Raw genomic sequence first — 20054 nt, forward strand, 5'->3', positions numbered from 1 at the left:
ATGCTGGCTGTTAATGAATTTAACCCAGTTTTTATATAACACTTCCCTTTATCAGGTAAAATTATTATAAACAACAAGTGTAAAGTGCGTGTTTATGTGTATATGTAACTGTAATTGTTTACATATTTGCTTGTGGCAACCAAAATTTCATTAGTTTATTCTTCGGTCGATCTTTTCACACCTTAATTTGACCTAAAGCGAGAAAATCGAAATTTATTTCAGTAAAAAAAAATTCAAATCAAAAAAATTTAGTTAGAACCTTCATTGTTATTGTTGTAAATGGTCAGCATTAAAAATTTTCGAACATTTTTGAAACTAGTCGACATGATTAACACATTATCGGTAATATTTAATGCCGGAAAAAAGTTTGAAAAAAAAAACATTAAAAAAAAAAATAAAAATTTTGAAAAAAAAATAAAATTTGAAAAAAAATCCAAACAAATCTTGTAAGCTAAAAAACAAATGTTTTTGTAGTTGTAGCGATTTTGGAAATTCCAGTACGGCTTTGAGAAACATAATTTTTCGATCAGATCTAAGTCCAGTTCCTTTCCCATTACATAAATTCAACTAATAAACAGTTCATACTTAATACCCGAAAAAGTCGAATTTTCGAAAAATTTTCAAAATTTTTTAGAAAACAAAAAAATTTATTTTACATGTCATTTAATACTTAATACCAAAAAAATTGAATTTTCGAAAATTTTTCAAAATTTTTAGAAAACAAAAAATTTATTTTAACACGTCGTCCTTGATCGACTATCGACTTCGGTATGATTTTCGGTTATCTACTGTTATCAGTTTTCAAATTCCAATATTTTTTTTTTGAAAATTGCATAAGTAAGCGACAACTAGACCACAAAGCAACTAATTCAGCTAATTTCGGTATTTTCCATTAGCTGCATGCAACTAAGCACAATAAATAGCCATGTCCTTGCCACATGGCTGGCGAATCAGAGCAGATCGCTAGCATTTGCAGAAAAAATTGGCAAAAGCAAGAAAAGCGCTGCACATGACAGTGCAAGCAGACTTCCGTTTGCCACAAATCCACTGGCCGCGCCAACAAAGCACGACACACGGCGATATTGCCGCACACACGCTCCACTTGCCAGCAACGAGGCAGCCATCGACATAAACAGCGCTGCTGGGGCATTGTAATAAAGCGCAGCAGTTGTTGTTGTTGTCGCTGTTGCATAACTGCCTCAAATAAGTGTGTATGCTAAGTAAGCCGCTGTTGGGTTGCAAGCCAGGAGATGGTGAAAAGCGGTGACGCGCGGCATGTTGTGACTGCCACATGTAAGTCTGCATGTGTGTGTGAATGTATTGGCACATATCTGGCAATCGGCTTGGTCGATAAATTTTCAATTGACCCAAATTTTGCACAGTTTTCTTGTTTTTGTTTTTTCCGTGTTGACATTTCTCGACTTTCTCGTGCTCGTTTTACTTCGCTTTCCTTCCGCTGCAGCAGCGATTTCTTCTGTCGCTTTTTTGCGCGTTTTTCGGCTGCTTCCTGTCGGCGTGAGTTTACTTTGCGGCGCTTTTTTCAATTTGCTGATTTGCAATCGATGTGCCGTTACACATATGCAGTTGACTGCGTGTATATGTATGTGTGAGTGGATGTTGTAAGTTAGTTTTGTGCAGCGGCTCATTGTTGGCTTGTTTGTGCGTCCTTGCACCGTTATGTATATGTTGCAACGTTTGCTTTGTGCAACATTTTCGGTTTTCGTTTTCATTTTCGTTTGTTGCAAAAACGGAAAAATGCATATTTTATTATGTCAACACACAATGGCGAGGCGGAAAAACAACGAAAAGCGAAAAGCCGAAAAATATAGGCCGACAATCGATCGAGCCGTCGAACGGCGTACGACTGCCATACTATCGACGGATGAGTGGTAGCAAGACAGAAGGCTGTAGCTACATATATGTATGTATGTTGCAAGTATGTGTATGTTTGAAGTTGTGTGGCAGGCTCACTCCATTTACTTGCTACTGTGGCAAATGGAATAATTTTGACAGTTCGAAGCTCCCACCTCCGCTTTACAGTATTTATCTTTCTGTTTTCGTTTTCCGCACGACCATCACTCGTACTCTGCTGTGCGGTTTGCGCTTTGCCCTTTGTCTGGTGGCAGCATGCCACAATAATAAATAAATTGCATTACGGTTTGCTTTTCTTTCGCACAACTTGTGCTGAATCGCTTCGCCTTTTTCGCTGTTTCTTTTTACACAATTTTCCACAACTTTTTTTCAACAGCGATTCGACAGAAAATTGATTTGTTTTGTGTTGTTGGAAAAGTGTAAAGCCGCATATGTGTGCTTCCTTCCATATATACAAATGTACATACATGTTTGTGTGTATATAGTATAGGCCTGTAAGCCCTGCTGTGCTGTGTTGCCAGCTTTGCAGCGTTAAGTCTTATAACACATGCCACAGTGTAAGTGTGTGTGTGATTGGCATAAAATATATGCCACTTAGGCATAAATACTATGGCGTCTACAGTTCCAACAGCACTGAAAAATGGCCGGCATGCCCATGCACACAGCCGCTGTTATGCATGTGTGTGTGTGGTGTTGTGTGTAGCTGTTGAAAAAAGCCATGAAATGTTGCCAAAAAATAAATTTCATATAGGCAATAAAATTGCCAGAGTTTATTTAAAGGGCTGTTGCCATGAATCACCTTATAGTTTGGGGTTATGACAGCTTATGACGGCAATGGCGGCACGTGAGAAATCGCTGTACGTGCCACTTTTGATATATTCAGTTTAAAATTGCTTATTTTCGAAATAATGCCAGCGATATGTGGAGGTGAGTAGTGAAAATGAAAAATATAAAAAATTGAATATTTGTTTGGAGGTAGCAGGAAAGCTTAGAAAATTGTAAAAAATTATTTTAAAAATAATAAAAAATAAAAAAAAATTTATATCATATTATATATATGATTTAGGCCCTTATAAAAATATAAAATAGTTTTTTTAAGTAAAATCAAGTTATTTTATAAACATAATTTTTGTATATACAAGTATTTATACTTTATTGTACACATCCTCACCTCAAATGTAAAATAATCATCACTTTTAATAAGTTGGCAGGCGTTTCTCCTTCGATAGAAATCACTCAAATTAAAAAATATGGGTTTTGGTTATAAAATGGTTATATATACCCAATATATTGGTTATATAGTGGTTATAAATTACTTATATATTGGTTATATCTGAGAGAGGAAGCTGGAAGTTTTATGCTGCATATATGTAATATGATGTGGTGAATCATAAGCAAGAAAAAACTCTATTTCGATTTCTTTGATGATACGTTGTCTTACATTTTTGGAGACGTTATGGACTGTATTATACATTTTTTATTCGCTTTAATTTTTAATTATTTTATTTTTATGGAAAAATTATTTATCTTCGCATTAATACTGTTTCTAAATTGTTTTTAAACGCTTACAACATGTTGCTATTTAATAAAATAGCTTTTTTCTCTTTTCTCTTTTTGCGTTTTTTTTTTGTTTCTTTAATCCCTAATAACCTCTGGCGGCGCGTTTTCCCTTTGATGTTTAATTTTTTACCCGCCACAAAGCGATTAAAACAAAATGAAGTGTACAAAAGGTGATCGTACCTATATACACACACAAACATACGAACGAAATGCAAATAAGCCTTGGACACATATGCAAACGTATGCGAACCCTACTTGCAACAGCGCTGCAAACTGCTATTGCGCTGACGCCACTCGTCACTTATGTTGCAATATGCCTGCGGCGCAAGTGTCAATTGCTTTTTACTAACAAAAAACTTCACACATACACACACACACACAAACTATGCGAAAAACTTGTAGAAGAAAGAGCATAATGCAGTGAGCATGAATGCAAAGGTTAATGAAAGCAGCATGATGCGGCGACTTTTGCCTGGCTGCCACAACGCTTGATTAGCCTAGCGCAAGGCAGGTGAGCCGAGTGCGAAAGAACTTAAAACAGGAACGACAAGCACACTTGAGCGCTTACCATATAATACATATAAGCGACAAACAGGCACAAACACTTGCAACACACGCGCTCACTACCCATTTTCTGTCACTCCGAAGGCACTACTGCGGCACTTAAGGTTTATTAGCTTTATAAATGAAAACAAAACACAAAAAAAGCAGCAAAACTAGAGGGCAATGAAATTGATACCCGACAACAAAGCGCAAGAAAGTCGAAATGAAATGAACGGAAGGGAAAAAATGGCGCACAAAAAACGAATGCAACGCTGCTTGGCTGATTTATGAGCGTGAGGAGTGAAATGATTACTTTGCGTTGCACACGCCCCCTCACAGTGATAGCTGCCGCAGCGTAACATGATTTTAATTAGTTTAATTAAAAGGCTTGAAAGAAGAAAATCAACAAAAGGCGGCAGTTTGTTGGCCGCTCTTCATTATCTACTCCGTTTTTTCCACCGAAAGCACGCTTACTTCACTTCACACAATTCGCCTATTTGCAATACTTTTCGCGAAAAATAGAAAAATCCTTGTGTGAGTACACAGTTATGTTAAATATTTGAGGCACTCGATGCACTAAAGTCACACACATATACACATACAGCACTCCTACAACAACTATGCGCTCCAAAGTGCAGCCTAATGCTTGCAACATCCCCTGCTGCCGCGGTTTGCGCTACGACAGCACTTCAGTCACGACTGACGAAAGTCGTAAAATATGGCGAAAAAGGGTAGTTCGTAAGCACACACACACACACGCATACATACAGTGAGTAGTGGGAGTATAGCAGAGTTAGTAGGCTGGCTTGCAACAATCACTGCCACACAACTTTAAGCACACACAAATACAAGTGTATGCCTGCATGTGTACGTGTGTGTGCAGTGTAAACGGGGGGAAAAAGTTAAACAAAGCCGCAAGTCGGAGCGACTAGCGGAAGTAAAAGCTTATGGGCGGGAAATGGGGCTGGTCCGCAACTACCTTCTAGCTAATTAAATTAAGCAACCTTGTAAATAGTAACTACAATGCGAGTATGCAGCAACAACTGTACGGAGAGCAGCAACACTGTATGCAACGCCACGATTTTGTGTAAAGAGGCAGTTAAAAGTCGCAGAGTTGGCGTCGGAGTGTGTTGCAGGCAGTGCGCGGCCTCGGCAAGACGACGAAAGCATAATAAAAAGGTAGTTAAAATTTAAATACTTAATTAAATGCAACTAACGCGGCGCATACGTTTTCGCATTTGGGAGCTAGCACAGCTGAGCGCCAACAGCTGTGGCACAAAGTGACAAGACAGCGTTGCATTCGCGGGAATGCCAAAGTTTCGCGGAAAGTGCAAGCAGATTTTTAAGGATAATACAATTTTACAGGCGTACACATATCTACAACTAACTTTATACATACATGAAGGGATTATGTGGATTGTGTGTAAGAGAGAGAGAGAGAGAGTGAAGGATAGCGCTAGTGTGACAGAGTTGCTGAGGTTGAGTGAGTCTAAGGCATAATAAGTGATAAATGAGTATATGAGTATATGAAATAAAATATGGTGGGTATAAGAAATGTACAGTGAGATGCTGGGGTTTGTGGAGTAAATGTATGATGCGATGACATTCATGACAACTAAGGTTATAATAACAACTAAGTATGACATTTATGTACTTGTGTGGCATGATAGTTAGTTAAAATGCATGTAATAATTATTATAATAAATATGTAAATATTTTAAAGAAATGCTGTTTCGGATAGCGTAAAACTACTAACAAAAGCTAATTAATTGATTTTTGATTTTTTTTTTTTTTATAATATTTGAAATGCTAATTAATTTGCTTTGAGCGTTGTTCGTGCTTCTGAACTTAAAGGTTAAACTAGTCAAACAAGCCAGCTTTGTACTCTAGTTTTAAAGGCAACTTTAATATAAGAAAATGTTTATGAAAAAAGCATAATATACCGAAATTTTGAAATAAAAAAGACAAGTTTTTGAAAAAAATTTCAAAACGATATTGAATATTTTTTAACTTCAAAACATATTAATAGGAAAAATATTGATAAATGCTATTTTTTATTGAAAAAAAAAAATGTACAGTAAATCTGCGAATAAAGATAAAAATCATAAAAAACAGAAAATGTTTTGTTTTTATTTTTAATTTTTTTTTAAATTTTAAATTAAAACAAATGTATTATTACAATATTATAATAAATAAATAATCAATATTTTTTTTAAGAAAATATTTTTTTAATAAAAATGAATTATTGCAATATTTAATATTTTTTTAAACAATTTTTTTTTTTTTTCAATGAAAAAATATTGAAAATAGTAATAATACATTTTTATTAAGAAAAATATTGAAAAAATATAGTAATTGTAATTATTGAAAAAAAAAAAATTGTTCAAAAAAAATTGAAAATAGTGATAACACATTTTTATTAAAAAAAAATTTAAATAAAAAAAAAATATTTTTGTTCTAAAAAAATTCTTAAAATATTTAAAAAATTTTTAATAAAATTGTGTTTTTTTTGTTTTTAAATGTAGAAAACAGTATTGATACATTTTTTATAATTTTTTGTAATACGATTTTATTTTGTGTTTTATTAAAAAAAAATATATTGAATAAGTAAAATTAATATTTTTTTAGACCAAAAGCAATTAATTATTCTATATTTATTATTTTTTATTTACTGGACCGAACAAATATATATACGAGTACATACAATATCTCGATTTGTTAGTGGTTTCCAAACTGCTTATACAATTTCGCCTATTTTCTAACCGCAAGCATGGCTCAGTTGACTACTTTAACCGCTTCATACTCAAAATAAATAATTTTTGTTATAAACTTACATTTTTGCAATCCTCAAAGTCCATACAGTGATGCCAATCTTGAACAAACTGCAAGAAAAAGAAAAATAATTATTAATTAATTGTCAAACAGGGCACATACTTGACTTTTTGAAAATGCTATTAATGCAAGAAATCACAATATAAAATACATGAGATATAAGATTCTGAAAACTATCAATAATACATAATATGTTTTTGAAATATTATATATCGCCAGCTAAAATATGCAAAATAATGTATCATCACTTTTCATAAGTTTACAGACAAAGGAAAAATGATATAATGAAAACCTCTCATATTGAAAAAAAATTGAGTTTCGGGTATAAAATGGTTATATATTGGTTATATATTACTTATATATCGGTTATATATTGGTTATATCTGACAGCGGAGTCTCAACATTTTATGCTACATAAACTTATGTAGTATGATGTGGTGAATCACAAGCAATGAAAAACTCAATTTCGATGTAATTGATGATATGTTGTTTTGCATTTTAGATGACGATATAAATTTCAAATACCAAGAGACTCAAAAATGTTTTAAAGTGAAAATTTTATGATTTATATTAATTAAGTAAAGCCAAGTGTTGACACTGCCAAACTATGCGCTGCCAGCAGCTAAAAATACGCAGATCTCTTTATTTGTCACACAACGTAGCAGACTGCGCCGTAGCAACAGCAACAACAACATGTGAGCGACTAAATTTACACAGAAAACAGCAAAATCCCATCAGTCGCCCATCAGCAACACAAAATATCGCTTGCTTCGCTATTCTAATTATAATTTTCCACACTGGCCCTCCCGCATTTAGTGTAAATGCGCTGTCATTAGCAGCGGTGCAGCGGTGAAGCGGAGCAGATTAAAAAAAAGTGTAACATTTTAAATTGCGGCAATTTGAATGCGCCAATCTGTCAGCCTGCGCTTATTACTTAGTGGCCTTTAACATTTTTATTGAGTGTGTCGCTGCAGCTTTACAGTTTTATTGCCTAATTTTCCGTTTGACTTTTTGCCATGATACGCCGCGAAGCAAATGATTTACAATGCGCTGGTGGCAGCGTTGGCTGAAGCAGCCGCTGAGTTTGGAGAGACCAAAAGGGGTTAAGCCACGGCTGCCGTTACAATTTTAATTCTTTTCTTGAATGTCTGCTTTTGTTGTTGTGTCAGCTTTTCACTGCCTCAACTTGCATTTTACGGTTTTACTACTTTTAATTGGTTGTACTCTTTTTTATTGCCCTTGTATTGTTGCCTATCGCCAAGTATGGCTACTAGGTGCGGCAACACATCATTCTGCTTAACAACTCAATTCGCTTTGGTATCTTTTGGTAAGCATAAACACACGCACACACTCACACGCATATTTATTTGCCGTAAGTTGGTGAGCTTAGCGCTTGCTGATCGACGACCAAAAGGGGCATACAAAGGTGCCGAGGTGCCTTACGGCAGCCACATATCGTCTATTATATGCGCGCCTACCGGGAACTGGCTGTGCGACCCGCCTGAGTACCGCCTTCTTTGCACGCACACGCATTTACCTCAGCGCGGCTGTCCACACGCGTGTCTTCTTCACAAATTTGCTGCTTTTCAGGCATTTTTTCTTGTGCTTTGTTTTTGAGCGTTTTTTATAGCGCGAATTCAGCTGCTGGATTTCTCTATTTTTCCAGCTTTATTCTGCGTTTGATTTATTGTAGTTTCTCAACGGAATAAAGTCAGCGCGATTAAAACGGCAACAACAAGTAGCAACAACTATCAAATTGATTTATGACGCGTCTTCTGTTTTAGCTGGATTTTAATACATCAATTTAGTAATGAGCGAGTCTAAGCGGGCTTGAGATAAAATTAGCAGCAATGAGGGGTTTTATATATAATTTTATATATAATATAAATATATATGTATGTACTGAGTGCAGACAATTAAATCCGCGTCGTGATTCTAATAAAGCCAGCGACCTCATCGAATCGCCGCTGTACAGGAAGCGACCGCCATATTTTTGCCGTTCCGCGCATTGAAATTAATTTTAATTAAAAACTTTGCCGTCTTCGCTAGCATGCTGTGACTTTCAACTGATTTTTATTAGCATGAAATATGTAAAAAATATGCTGGCCAACACGCGATGACGCTATTGAAGATTTAAGTATGAGGAAACTGTGATTGGACGCCCAAATGGTTGAAGCTATTGCTTAAAGCCGTTAGAAAGCCGCATATCATAATCTTTTTTTTTGACTAAAATAGTTTTCGGTTAATATATAAACATAATCAGTAAGAAAGTAAAGCTTTTGACACATTTTGAACGCCTCGCCATCTATCGGATTTTTTCTCACTAACGAGCAACTGCTTTGCATGATTGGATGTTTGATAGTTATTCGTTTAAACTATAACAGCTTGACATTTGACAGCCACAAGACAGCTCAAACCAATATTTATAGTTATTTTATGATAATTCGTTAGCTCTTTTCAGCTATATAGTATTGATAAGTAGCTACATCATTAAAATAACAACGAATGTGTTATTACTGTCAGCTTTTCCAGGAAGCAGATGAAAATTTACATAAGCATAAGAAAGCAATTTCTGATTCAAATCCCATACATCACCTTGCCCTTGACAAGAGACAAAGGTCACATATGCCTCAACCCAGCAACCCTGCAAACTTTTCACTTTTTCATAATGAACATTCCTTTTGAAAACCCCCAACAACACAGCTGCCAACTCCTATTTGCATCAGAAATTTTCATTAAGACAAATGTCAATGCACACCGGGTTTCCACAGCGCATACGTATAATGGAAAACTTAGAAATTTCCATGCGAAAGTAGCTGCTAAGCAACAGCGCGACAGACACATGCATGCAACATCCGGCCTAACATTGATTACCTTGTTCAATGAGCCGGCAGACACCAGCTTCCATGCCATGCCACAGCGACGACTTCACCTTTTGTTTGTGAGTAACAGTGAAATTTGCATAAATTCAATTACCTCAACGCTGACAGCTAGGCGTACACACACACATGCGCGTGTGCAGTTGTTGGCTGCCGCACATCTGCGCGCATTTCGAGCGGAGCTTCAGCGAGTGAAGCACAAAAAAATTTAAAAGCAGAGAAAACATTTTAATAAAATATGATTACCAAATGCGAGCAGACAAGCTTATAAATAATTGCACAAACACACACATACTTTAATAAAAATATAACTGATTAAAAGCAGCGTCGAAAGGTATGAAGTGCTCTTGGGGATAAGCGCATTTAGAAACAGTTGCTGCCGCGGCGCGTTGCTATAAATCTCACCTAGGAAAAGTTGAAATTGAAACTGTAGCAAAGCGGGTAAAAACTTAAAATCCAACGGGAACTATTCGAAATCGAAAAAAATTTCTATGAAACAGCCCTTTCAGAAGAACGCAGTGTGCCACAGCCCCTATGTAGCAAGTTGGACAATACAAAGTGCTGCTGATGACTGCGCTGCGCCAAAACAATTGGAACACATAACGTTTAGTGCTGCAACATATGCACAACGCATTGTTGTTGTCACTTTTTTATAGTTTTTTTTGTATTTCTGTTTTTTTTGTGCTGTTGCCATTGTTGTTACTCATTTGGTTGATGACCTACCGCAGTGAACAACGACGACACATTCGCCTGCGGCAACGCCAACTGAAGAAAGGAAAGGCAAATGAAAAGCGCACGAAGAAGCAGCAGTAGCGGCGCACAAAGGCAGAATGACAATGATTATGAGGGAAAACTACTGCAGCACAATGAGTAAGGTAAGTTGCAAGTATGCTACATGGAAAACTGGCATGACACAGCGAACATGGTGGCAATTGTCAACCGTAACATAACTGCCAAGTCGATTTCCAGAGGAGATGCAAAGGTCAGCAACGGTGCGGCTTGAATTATGGCTGCCACACGAGTTGCAGCGGCGCTCATAAAGATATTAAAGATATGTGCTACTCCTTTTCTTCGATTTAGTGATTTCAATGCAACGATATGTGTGTGTGGTACCATTTTATGTGTGCCAGCGCTGCGTCAACGCATTGATTTGCTAGATAATCGCGCGCGTAATGACAGTAATATAACTCTCAGAAGAAGTTAAAGGCAGAAACTGAAAGAAATTATTTCGAATGGAGACCAGAAAAAAGGAAGCGGCTGAAATACCTTTATTGGTAGTCAGCAAAGCGCTCGGGTCAGGCATTTATTGCAACCTGCCTCAGTATTTGAGGTATGCTGCTTGCAGCAGCGCCAACGCACGCCAACAAAAGGCTCAACTCGCACAAAGCCGCAGCCATAATAATTTCAATAGCAACGCCATAAATTTCTTTTTTTCAGCCTTTTGAAATGGCTTAGCCAGGAGCTTGCGCGGCGGTCATAACCGGAGATTTGCCGCTGCAGTTTCGGTAGCGGCCAGCGCCGCCTCTCATATAGCTGCAGCCAGCTGCAACGGCAGTCTTTGTTATGTTTTTTTTCTTAGTTTTTTTTCTTTTTACTACTCTACTCTTTCCTGAGACTGCTCGACGTTATTGTTGACGCTTGAAGCATAGTAATGAGCGCAGTTTGAGTTGAGCTTTAATGTGAGAAAATGTTGTAAGTTGAAGGTTTGTTGTTGGTTCGAAGGAAACACTAGTGGAGAGTAGCAAACAAATCTTCAGAAAATTCGCTTTCGTTTTTAATTTCTTAGAAGCGTGCTAGTAATGCCTTTACTCAACTTTCAAAGAGGAATCTTAGCATGTACCTTTGGGAGCTCTATATTTCTCAAGTTAACGCCAAAAAAATTCTCCGTGTTTAACCTAACTTCAGGAGAATTAGTGTTGAAAAAGTTTAGTGCTGATAATTATAGTTTTCTCAAACAGATAATTAATTATTTTATTTTCTGAGAGTGCCATGGTTCAGTTCTGTAGTTGAGATGTCGTTGAAAACCGAAAAAAATTCTTTTAGTATTCGAGAATTGAGTTAGTGCTCAGCTTGAGCTGTAAAATTTATGGTTTCTTAGAGGTTCTGTTGGGTTGATGCATACCACGAACAGTTGATGTAGTATTAGGTGTAGGTTATAGGCTTACTTGGCTTTTGCCAGTGAGGGAGTGTAGGATAGGTCAATTTTACAAAGCTCATACATATAAAAAGCAGTAATACGATTTTTGAGAAATGTTTTGGAAACCCTCGAAGTGAAAAATGCCTACACAAAATTTTTGGAAATGACTTTTTGTGGCCCTATCATTAAAAAAATGTTAATTTTTCAAAATTAATGTTTTCTAAAATTCATATCGTCACCTAAACTGCGAAGGAAAGTATCATCAACAAAATCGAAATTCCGTGTTTTATTGCTTACGTCTCACTATTCATCATATTGTATATATAAAGCATAAAATTTTCAGCTTTTGCTGTCAGTTATAACCAATATATAACCAATAAATAACCAAAATATAACCGGTATATAACCACTTTATAACCGAAACTCAAATTATGTTTCAATATGAGTGGTTTCTATTATAACGTTTTTCCTTCACTTGCAAACATATGAAAAATGATGTTACGTTATTTTACATTTTAGGAGACACTATATTGCTTATCGAGTTTATAAAACTATAATACTATTTTCTACAAATATTTGAGCAATGTATTTCATATGTACTATGTATCATATATACTACATATTACATATGTATTACATATCCTCATATATAGTACAGCTATGTGCCATAGCCAGTTCAGCGCTGATGTCAACAATGCCATTATGCATTAATGAATCACTTTTCCAACATTAAATCGCCGAATGCCATCTGAGCAGATGCATGAATGAATGAATGTGCCACATGCTGCTGTGCTCAGCAAAAATACCCAGAAATATATATGTATGTGCACGTGTGTTTAGTGCTATTTGTCTGAGCTCGTAATTTATGAGGTCAAATGGCAGAGAGGTAAAATACTAGTTAGTCCTGTGCGCCCTTTGTTGGCGTTGCAATAGAAGCAGCAGCAGCAGAAATGAGAAGATGAAAGAACAAGGCTGCCAACTCAAAGAACTGCATGCCTTGCATTTTTTCAGGCACAAAATTTTAATACAAAAGTGCAACGGCACTCCGCAAGCAGGCGCTGCATACAAAGTGCTTCCCTGGGGCACACATACATTAATGGGAAATACAAAAGCAAGAATATGTATGTGCAACATACACAAATGAAATGGATAAATGAAGAAAAGTGAAAGAAGTCTGCCATTATGTTGTGTCACCCCGCTTTGCTCCCTACATTTGCTTGATTTCAAAGAAAATTACACAAACAAGCTTATAGCCTATTTGTTGGCGTTGATGTGTGTCAATGTGTATGTCAGTGTGTGTGTGTGTCTAAGCCAAAATTCAATTGAGCGTGAAATATGTTATCGTCAGGACATTTTCGCACACATGCACGGCACGTCAATGCTGGGAAGAAATTACCCGAAAATGCCCTCGGTGCTATTATTGTGCTCGCATTGAGAATGCGAATTTGAAAATGCTACGGTACTTTTTTCTTGTTGCCACAATTTTGCTAAAACTCTTTACGAGCATATTCTGTCTTTTATTCCTGCTTTCTTTTTTTTGTTGTTTTTCTTTTTTTTTCTTTGGCGAACGTAATGATGACAAAGTGCCCGGACAATTGTAGGCTCTGTCCGAGAAATTGTGTTGCAAAAAGCAACATGGGATTAAATACGAACAGAGCGAACAATTCATTAAGTCGAAATTGACAGTGCGGCTCATCAGTCTCACGTATGTCTACGAATGTGTGCGTTTTTAGAGTGCAAGCAACAAAGGACACAACAAACGAAGTGCTTAGTATGTAAGTTAATCTGCGCCTCCAGCGTTTTGTGCCTGTCAGGCAGACTTATCAATGTCTCAAAACAAGCAATGCTAGTGCTGTGAGTGATCAGTAAAAGAGTATTTTAACATTTCTATGTTGATATACAGAGTTTTAGGTAAACTAACGGGTTCGTAACTGGTTTCTATTGAAGTAGTTTGTAAAGAACTAGTAAAGTGCTAGTTTCGTTGAGCATCGTTAACACACGTAAGTTTTGCTAAACTAACTGGTTCATAACTGGTTTATATTGAACTAGTTTGCGATGAACTAGTGAAGTATAAGTTTCATGGCGAAATGTTAACAAATGTAAATATTGGTAAACTAACTGGTTTATAACTGGTTTGTATAGAACTAGTTTGGAAGGTACTAGTGGAGTACTAGTTTCGTGGGGATTTCTAAAACTAATTTTAAGCTAAATTTTGTTTACAAAAAGTCACACGAAATATTTTGTTTGTATATTCAAAGTACACATAAATCAGTACACCTTTCTTACTGGGCATACTCCCACTGAGTTATTTTTGTATACGCCAGAATTTGATCAGCCTGTACTTAATTTTCTGCTAGTCATTGGCTTTATGGCACTATTATACATATTTGTAAGTATCTACACCATGATAGAATCAAATTTTGCACGCCAACCGGACACAAGCAGCCTGAGTTCTAAAACAGAAACTGAACTGGAATTCACGTGGGAAAATTCGCCCTGAAGCAAAATAGGAGCAATCATTTTCATTTTTTATTGTGAGATGTTTCGCATATTAAGCCAAAATGTTTTGGTAGCTAAAAAAATAATGAATTTTTATTACAGAAAGCTTTTAAAGAATGGAATAGGCTCGCTGAAGTCATTACAACTGGTCTGATACCTTTTTGGATTAATGAGATAAAAATATTTTATAGAACAACGCAGCAGGTTGCGCTAATTATAGTTTCTAAAATAAATATAAGAACAAAATTACAACTTACATACGTGAGAAAAAATAATGAAGCAAAAAAATTCATTTACACATACATATATGTATGTATGTATATGCTTATATGCACTGAGCTCTATACAATTGTAAGCAGCCTTTCAAATGAGCCTGCCCCGCAACGCCTGCGGCCATGCTAACCGGGAGTAAGCGTCATTAACTTAGCCCTAACTCAACCACAGTCCAGCTGCTGTACGCTAAAACAAAAACATACAACCACCAACAACAGCAGCAACAACAAAGCACACTGCCATTACGCTCATTGACAGCTAATTTATGGTTTTAAGCCTCCGCATCACATGGCAAATATGATAAATAATATATTTATCAAAATATAATGGCTGCAACACACACACATACACACGTGTGCATAGTACAAACTGTAAAGCGCGTAAATTGTGTAATATCGCCGCTGCCGTTGCTACAGATATTTCAGGCTTTCGAGCTACATAAATTAATCATAATTCTTCGGCGCGCGGAACTTGTTTCGCCGCACTAAACGCGCAGCTTTGCGCCAGCATAAATATACCAAATTATATGTATATATTTTTTAAGCGTTTAATACATATATTATCATATACAGTCTTTTTTCTCGCTGCAGCCAACGCTTCGACGTCGCGCTTATCTAAATTACACGCGCACGTTGCTTTTACGCTTTTTAACTGCCGTTTACGGCGAGCGTGATCGCAGCTACCTTGGGTCCACGCGTTTATGGCGCGGCTACTGCATCTCGTGCCCCATCGCTGGCGAAAGTCTCAATTAAAGCGCCTTTTGCTGTGTGGTGGCCTCTTCGCGCCGCGCGTTTTGGTGACTGCTACCTGGCTCGTAACTCACGCGTGCGTTATGTTGTCGCTTGTACCGCTATTTCATATGCAACACCAACGGCTGCAGCTCGCTGCTGTGTGTAGTTGTTTGTTTGCATGTATGTTGTTGTATTTTTGTGAGTCATAAATTTCAGGTTAATCAATTCAATTGATTGAATTGCCTTTATCTCTTCGCCTCTCGCTTTTGTCTGGTTCTTTATTGGCATTTTAATGTTTTTCTTTATGCGCGTTGACCGTATGCGCTTTTTTTCGGTGAACGTTCATGCATATTAAATTCCCATTGTTTGCAGACAAAAGCAATTAAAGTATTAATTAGCTTTATTGACAGTTTATTTATCATTTTTCCACAAATTATTGACTTAAAATGCATGAAAATTCGTGGAAATATTGTAATTATGGTTAATATGCAATTTAAAGCATTTGAAAGTTGTCGAGTGTTTTTTGCGATGTTTCAATAAAAAAAATGTAAAATTTTATTTTTCTTTGGCACTACAAAACAGTGGTTTGGTTGGTCTGAGCCGAGCACACAAAGCTACGCCAGTTGCCTCTGTCTTTTGCGAGCTCACGTCAGTTGTACATCGCAGGTGCTGACCGAACGCTTTGCACTTGGTCCTTCCATTGGACGTGTGGACGCTCTTGCTTCTATTGTCGACACATGCGTCTGCAGTTGAAGCAACATTTCGCTGGAGCATCATCTTCCGTGCGAATGACATGGCCTAACCCTCGCATTTCTTGGATTTTTATGCACTTAACTATATCCATGCGGCCCTAGAGCTCATATAGATTTTTAAGTCTTGAGCGAATTGTGAAGAGTATTTTTTCATTTTAACTCGCGACTAATATTTTTGAATCACGCAAAGACTCTTTTTAATAGTCTAGAGCATTTTTTTCTACTAAATATTTGAATAAATAAATGTAGAAGTATTTAGTATGAAAAATGTGTTATCTGATCCAACAATTAATTGGAAATTTCCAACTTCATTGAAAACAAATAAAAAAAAATATAAAAAAGTATAAAAACTTTGGCAAAATATAAATTACAAAACAAAAAAAAAAAGAAATCGACATAATAACAGTTCAACAAGCAACTCCACAATGATAATGCAAAAGTAGTGGCTTTTCCTGCAGCTGAGTTGATGGCATTCAACTTTGGCCGCAGTGAAATAAAATATACCTCCATTTACAACAATAACATTTACAACAAAAAAAAATACTAAAACCAATAAAAAAAAGCGAATAAATCACACAAAAGAACATTATGAAAACAAAAACGGAATTAATTTGAAACAAAAAGTGCAGCGAAAGCAAATCACACTCGCCTGAAATTATATGCAGCGTACAATGTTGCAACGGCAAACCATTCAGGCGTTGCAACCTATAGACTGGAAAATTTTTACGCAACAAATAAGTTGGCAGCAAGCGAAAAAAAAAATAAAAAAATATATAAAAATAAAAAAAGTGGTGATAAAAATAAAATGGAGAAGGTGAAGAGCACAGCAGCGCGGATAAAAAGTAAAATGCAGCAAGCAACATTCATCACAATGGCAGCGAAAACGCTGCAGCAGAGGGTGGAGGGTAGTGCTAGCGTGGGCTGTTGGCTGTTGAGCACCAGTCAGTGCAACAAACGTTGCAACATGGGTGGGTGGCGCCTGAAATTTATTGGCTTTTCGTTGCATGCTCATCGCGCGCTCAGCAGCCATCCTTGCAAGCTCGATTGCTTCTACGCTGCTGCAACTGCAATTGCAACGGTTCGCGTCGCTTGTTGTTGCTGTTGGTGGCGCATGAAAAACTTTAAAGCTCAAATTGGCGCATAAAAATCCATAAAAATCGCATTGCCGTGACAATGAAAGCGGCGCTTTTGTCAGTGCCGCACGCGTTTTATCACTGTTACACTGGAATTTTTCGTATTTAAGTATTTTATTAGTGGCACGGCGCAGAACTTTTGCAGTTAAATAGATAAGAGGTGGTAAAAATTGTTGCTTTAGAAGTAAAAAGCAAAGAAATGTAGCAAATGTAAAGGTATTTTGGGAAAACTGAGAGTTGAGTCAACAAAATCGAAGAATTATAAAAAAAAATCAAAAGATATTTAATTTAAAAAATTAGAAAATAATATAAAAGAGACTAGAAAATTGTAACTTAAGTTAAAAGTCGAAAAATATTACAAAAGAACAAAGACTACTTTTAATAATGTTTTTTAAGAAAGTGTTTATGTATCAAAAATATAAGAAAATATACTAATACTTTTCAAAGACTCACTGATATGAAAATTGTTATGCAAAGTATGGAATATTTTTAATTAATTTTCTAAGAATAATAGAGAAAATGATATATCTTTCACAAAAATAAATTCTCTTTTTTATTTGAAAAATATTTTAATAGAAAAACGAAAAAGTGAATCTGCCATATCTCGCTTAAAGAGCTGCAAAACAAATACCGAAAAGGTGAATTTAATTTAACATATATTAAAAGTTTTTGCTGTGCAATAAAAGCTAAATCAAAGCACATATGAGCATGCATACTTATATGTATATGCATATTAGAGCGGGTCAATTTTTTTTCTATTCTAATGTTCCACGGTTAATTCTGAAGAACTTTGCCAAGAGGCAATGGTACTTGTCGCATTCTACACTGTCCACTGCAGGCTGAAAAATCACTTATACAACATAGCCATATGCTGGGGCTAGGAGAGTCTTTGTGATTCAGGAGAGGGCACAATAGACCTAAGATCCCGGAACATTCCTCTTTTGTAAATCTAAGAGCCAATGATTCTTAAGCGAAGTTTCAAAGTTTTCAGTAATCGATTGTATGGGATATATGTGATATAGTTTTCCGATCTGACTGACTCCCACAAATGAGCAATAGACTATCACAATGCACATACACATTAAATTTCATTACAAAATCTAAAAAATTGACAAAAAAAAAAAGGTTTTTTTATGATCCCTAAAAAACTTTGTCTTAAAAGTCCTGGCTCGAAACCGCTTTTACACCGATAGTTTCTTGAGTAAAGTTCTTCACAATAATCCGTGGAATCTTTCATGCATACGCAATTCTTTGGATTTTTTGGCTTCCTGTAAGTCAACCCGCTCTAATACATGTATTGTTGTGTCAACTAGAAGTTTACAATTTTTTCAACTTTATCATTTCATATTTGCAAACTTCTTTTCACAAAAAAAGTAATATTTTTTTAACCAAAATTTGAATACAAGTTTTTGGACTCTCATACAAACCACAAATATGATAACACAGTTAAAGCCATCCATGTTTGTATGTTTGCGTATAAGAGTTTCCTAAAATCTATTTCAAAATACGTTGCCATTGACAAAAGCCATTGTTTTCTCCATTAACCGTTAGCTGCGTGCGCGTGCATTTTTTAATTGTGCACAGTTTTAACGGGAATAACAAGTCGGCTTTGGCCGAAACAAGCGCTTACATATATTTCTAGCGGAAAATCCGCATTGTGTGCGCTGTCATGTTGGCTAAGTAAATGTCGTTGACGTCTGCAAATCCGCAATAATACGCGTCAAACCATTCGTAAACAAATAAATAGAAAATGAAGGAAAAACATAAAAATTGACGGCAGAAAACAAGCGTTTTGCAAGAAAAAAAACTAAAAAATGGAAATTTGGTTGAAAAAAAAATATAAAAAAAACTAAAAATGCGGAAAAACAGAAAACTTTTGCGGAAATGCAAAAAATGTTAGGCAAATATTGAAATCAGCATTGAAATTAATTTCCACGCGTCTGCGCCTAAAAGTGTGCCGAAAAAGCATAATGCCCAGCGGATATACGCGAATACAAGGCGCTGCGCGTGTGTTGATGCGTATGCGTGAGCAATGAATATTTGAGGCGTTTGGTCGGCAGCTTACATATTTGAATTCTTTTTCGAACTTTTTGCCGCTGCTTTGTTCTATTTGCTTTCACACAAGCGAGTCAAACTGAAAATGCGCTGGCTTAAACAGGATTAAATTCGCATTTACAATGAGGCGCTGTAGCCGTGTGAGAATGAGCGTAAAAGCGTGTATATGGGTGAGAGTGTGTGTGGTAAGGTGACTGCATTAAAAACGCAATAAAAAGCCGCTCACAGCAAATAAATTATGCATAGCGATATGCGAGCAAATACATGTGGAAATGGGCATCTACAAATTGTGTATATGTATGTGTGACTATGTGAGTTTTGTAGGTGATGGGTGATGTTGGAATTGTTTTTAAGAGTTTGAAATAATTTTGATGCCAAAGCAATAATTTTTCCGAGAGTAATATACATTTTTAGAGCCAACATATTATATAAGTGTATCCATTATTCTCGGCACTGCGAGTTTTTAGTTAGAAAATTCTTAATTAATGCCATATCTCAAAGTAATGGAACTCCACTGCTGCTAAAGTTACTATATTAGAGCAGCATCTCTCAAGTATTTATTTTCTTACTCCAAATTTCCTACCGGGTGCTTGCCACAAATGTCTGTAGTGTAAAAATCGTCATCATTCAACTGAGATTAAATGAAATATTCCAACAGCAACGACTGAGTGCCAGCAAGCAATGAATATTTTATGGCGTAAAATTTAAAATAGCAATGCATCAGCAAGCGAAAAAGGATTAAAATGAGCACAAATACATGTATACACGTGCTACAAAGAAAAATGAAT

The 20054-nt window shown here is 36.1% G+C and overlaps 1 protein-coding gene across 2 annotated transcripts in view; it reads right to left on the reverse strand.

Annotated features, from left to right (window-relative positions):
• LOC105225880 (uncharacterized) overlaps positions 1-20054 on the reverse strand; it is a 62299-nt gene that overhangs the window by 23010 nt on the left and 19235 nt on the right. For both annotated transcript variants that reach the window (XM_049454516.1, XM_049454517.1), the window contains exon 2: positions 6810-6857. In XM_049454516.1, coding sequence (XP_049310473.1) covers positions 6810-6857 — 48 coding nt within the window. The remainder of the gene's footprint in view (positions 1-6809; positions 6858-20054) is intronic.

This window comes from Bactrocera dorsalis, chromosome 4 (assembly GCF_023373825.1).
Source record: "Bactrocera dorsalis isolate Fly_Bdor chromosome 4, ASM2337382v1, whole genome shotgun sequence".
Lineage (NCBI taxonomy): Eukaryota > Metazoa > Arthropoda > Insecta > Diptera > Tephritidae > Bactrocera > Bactrocera dorsalis.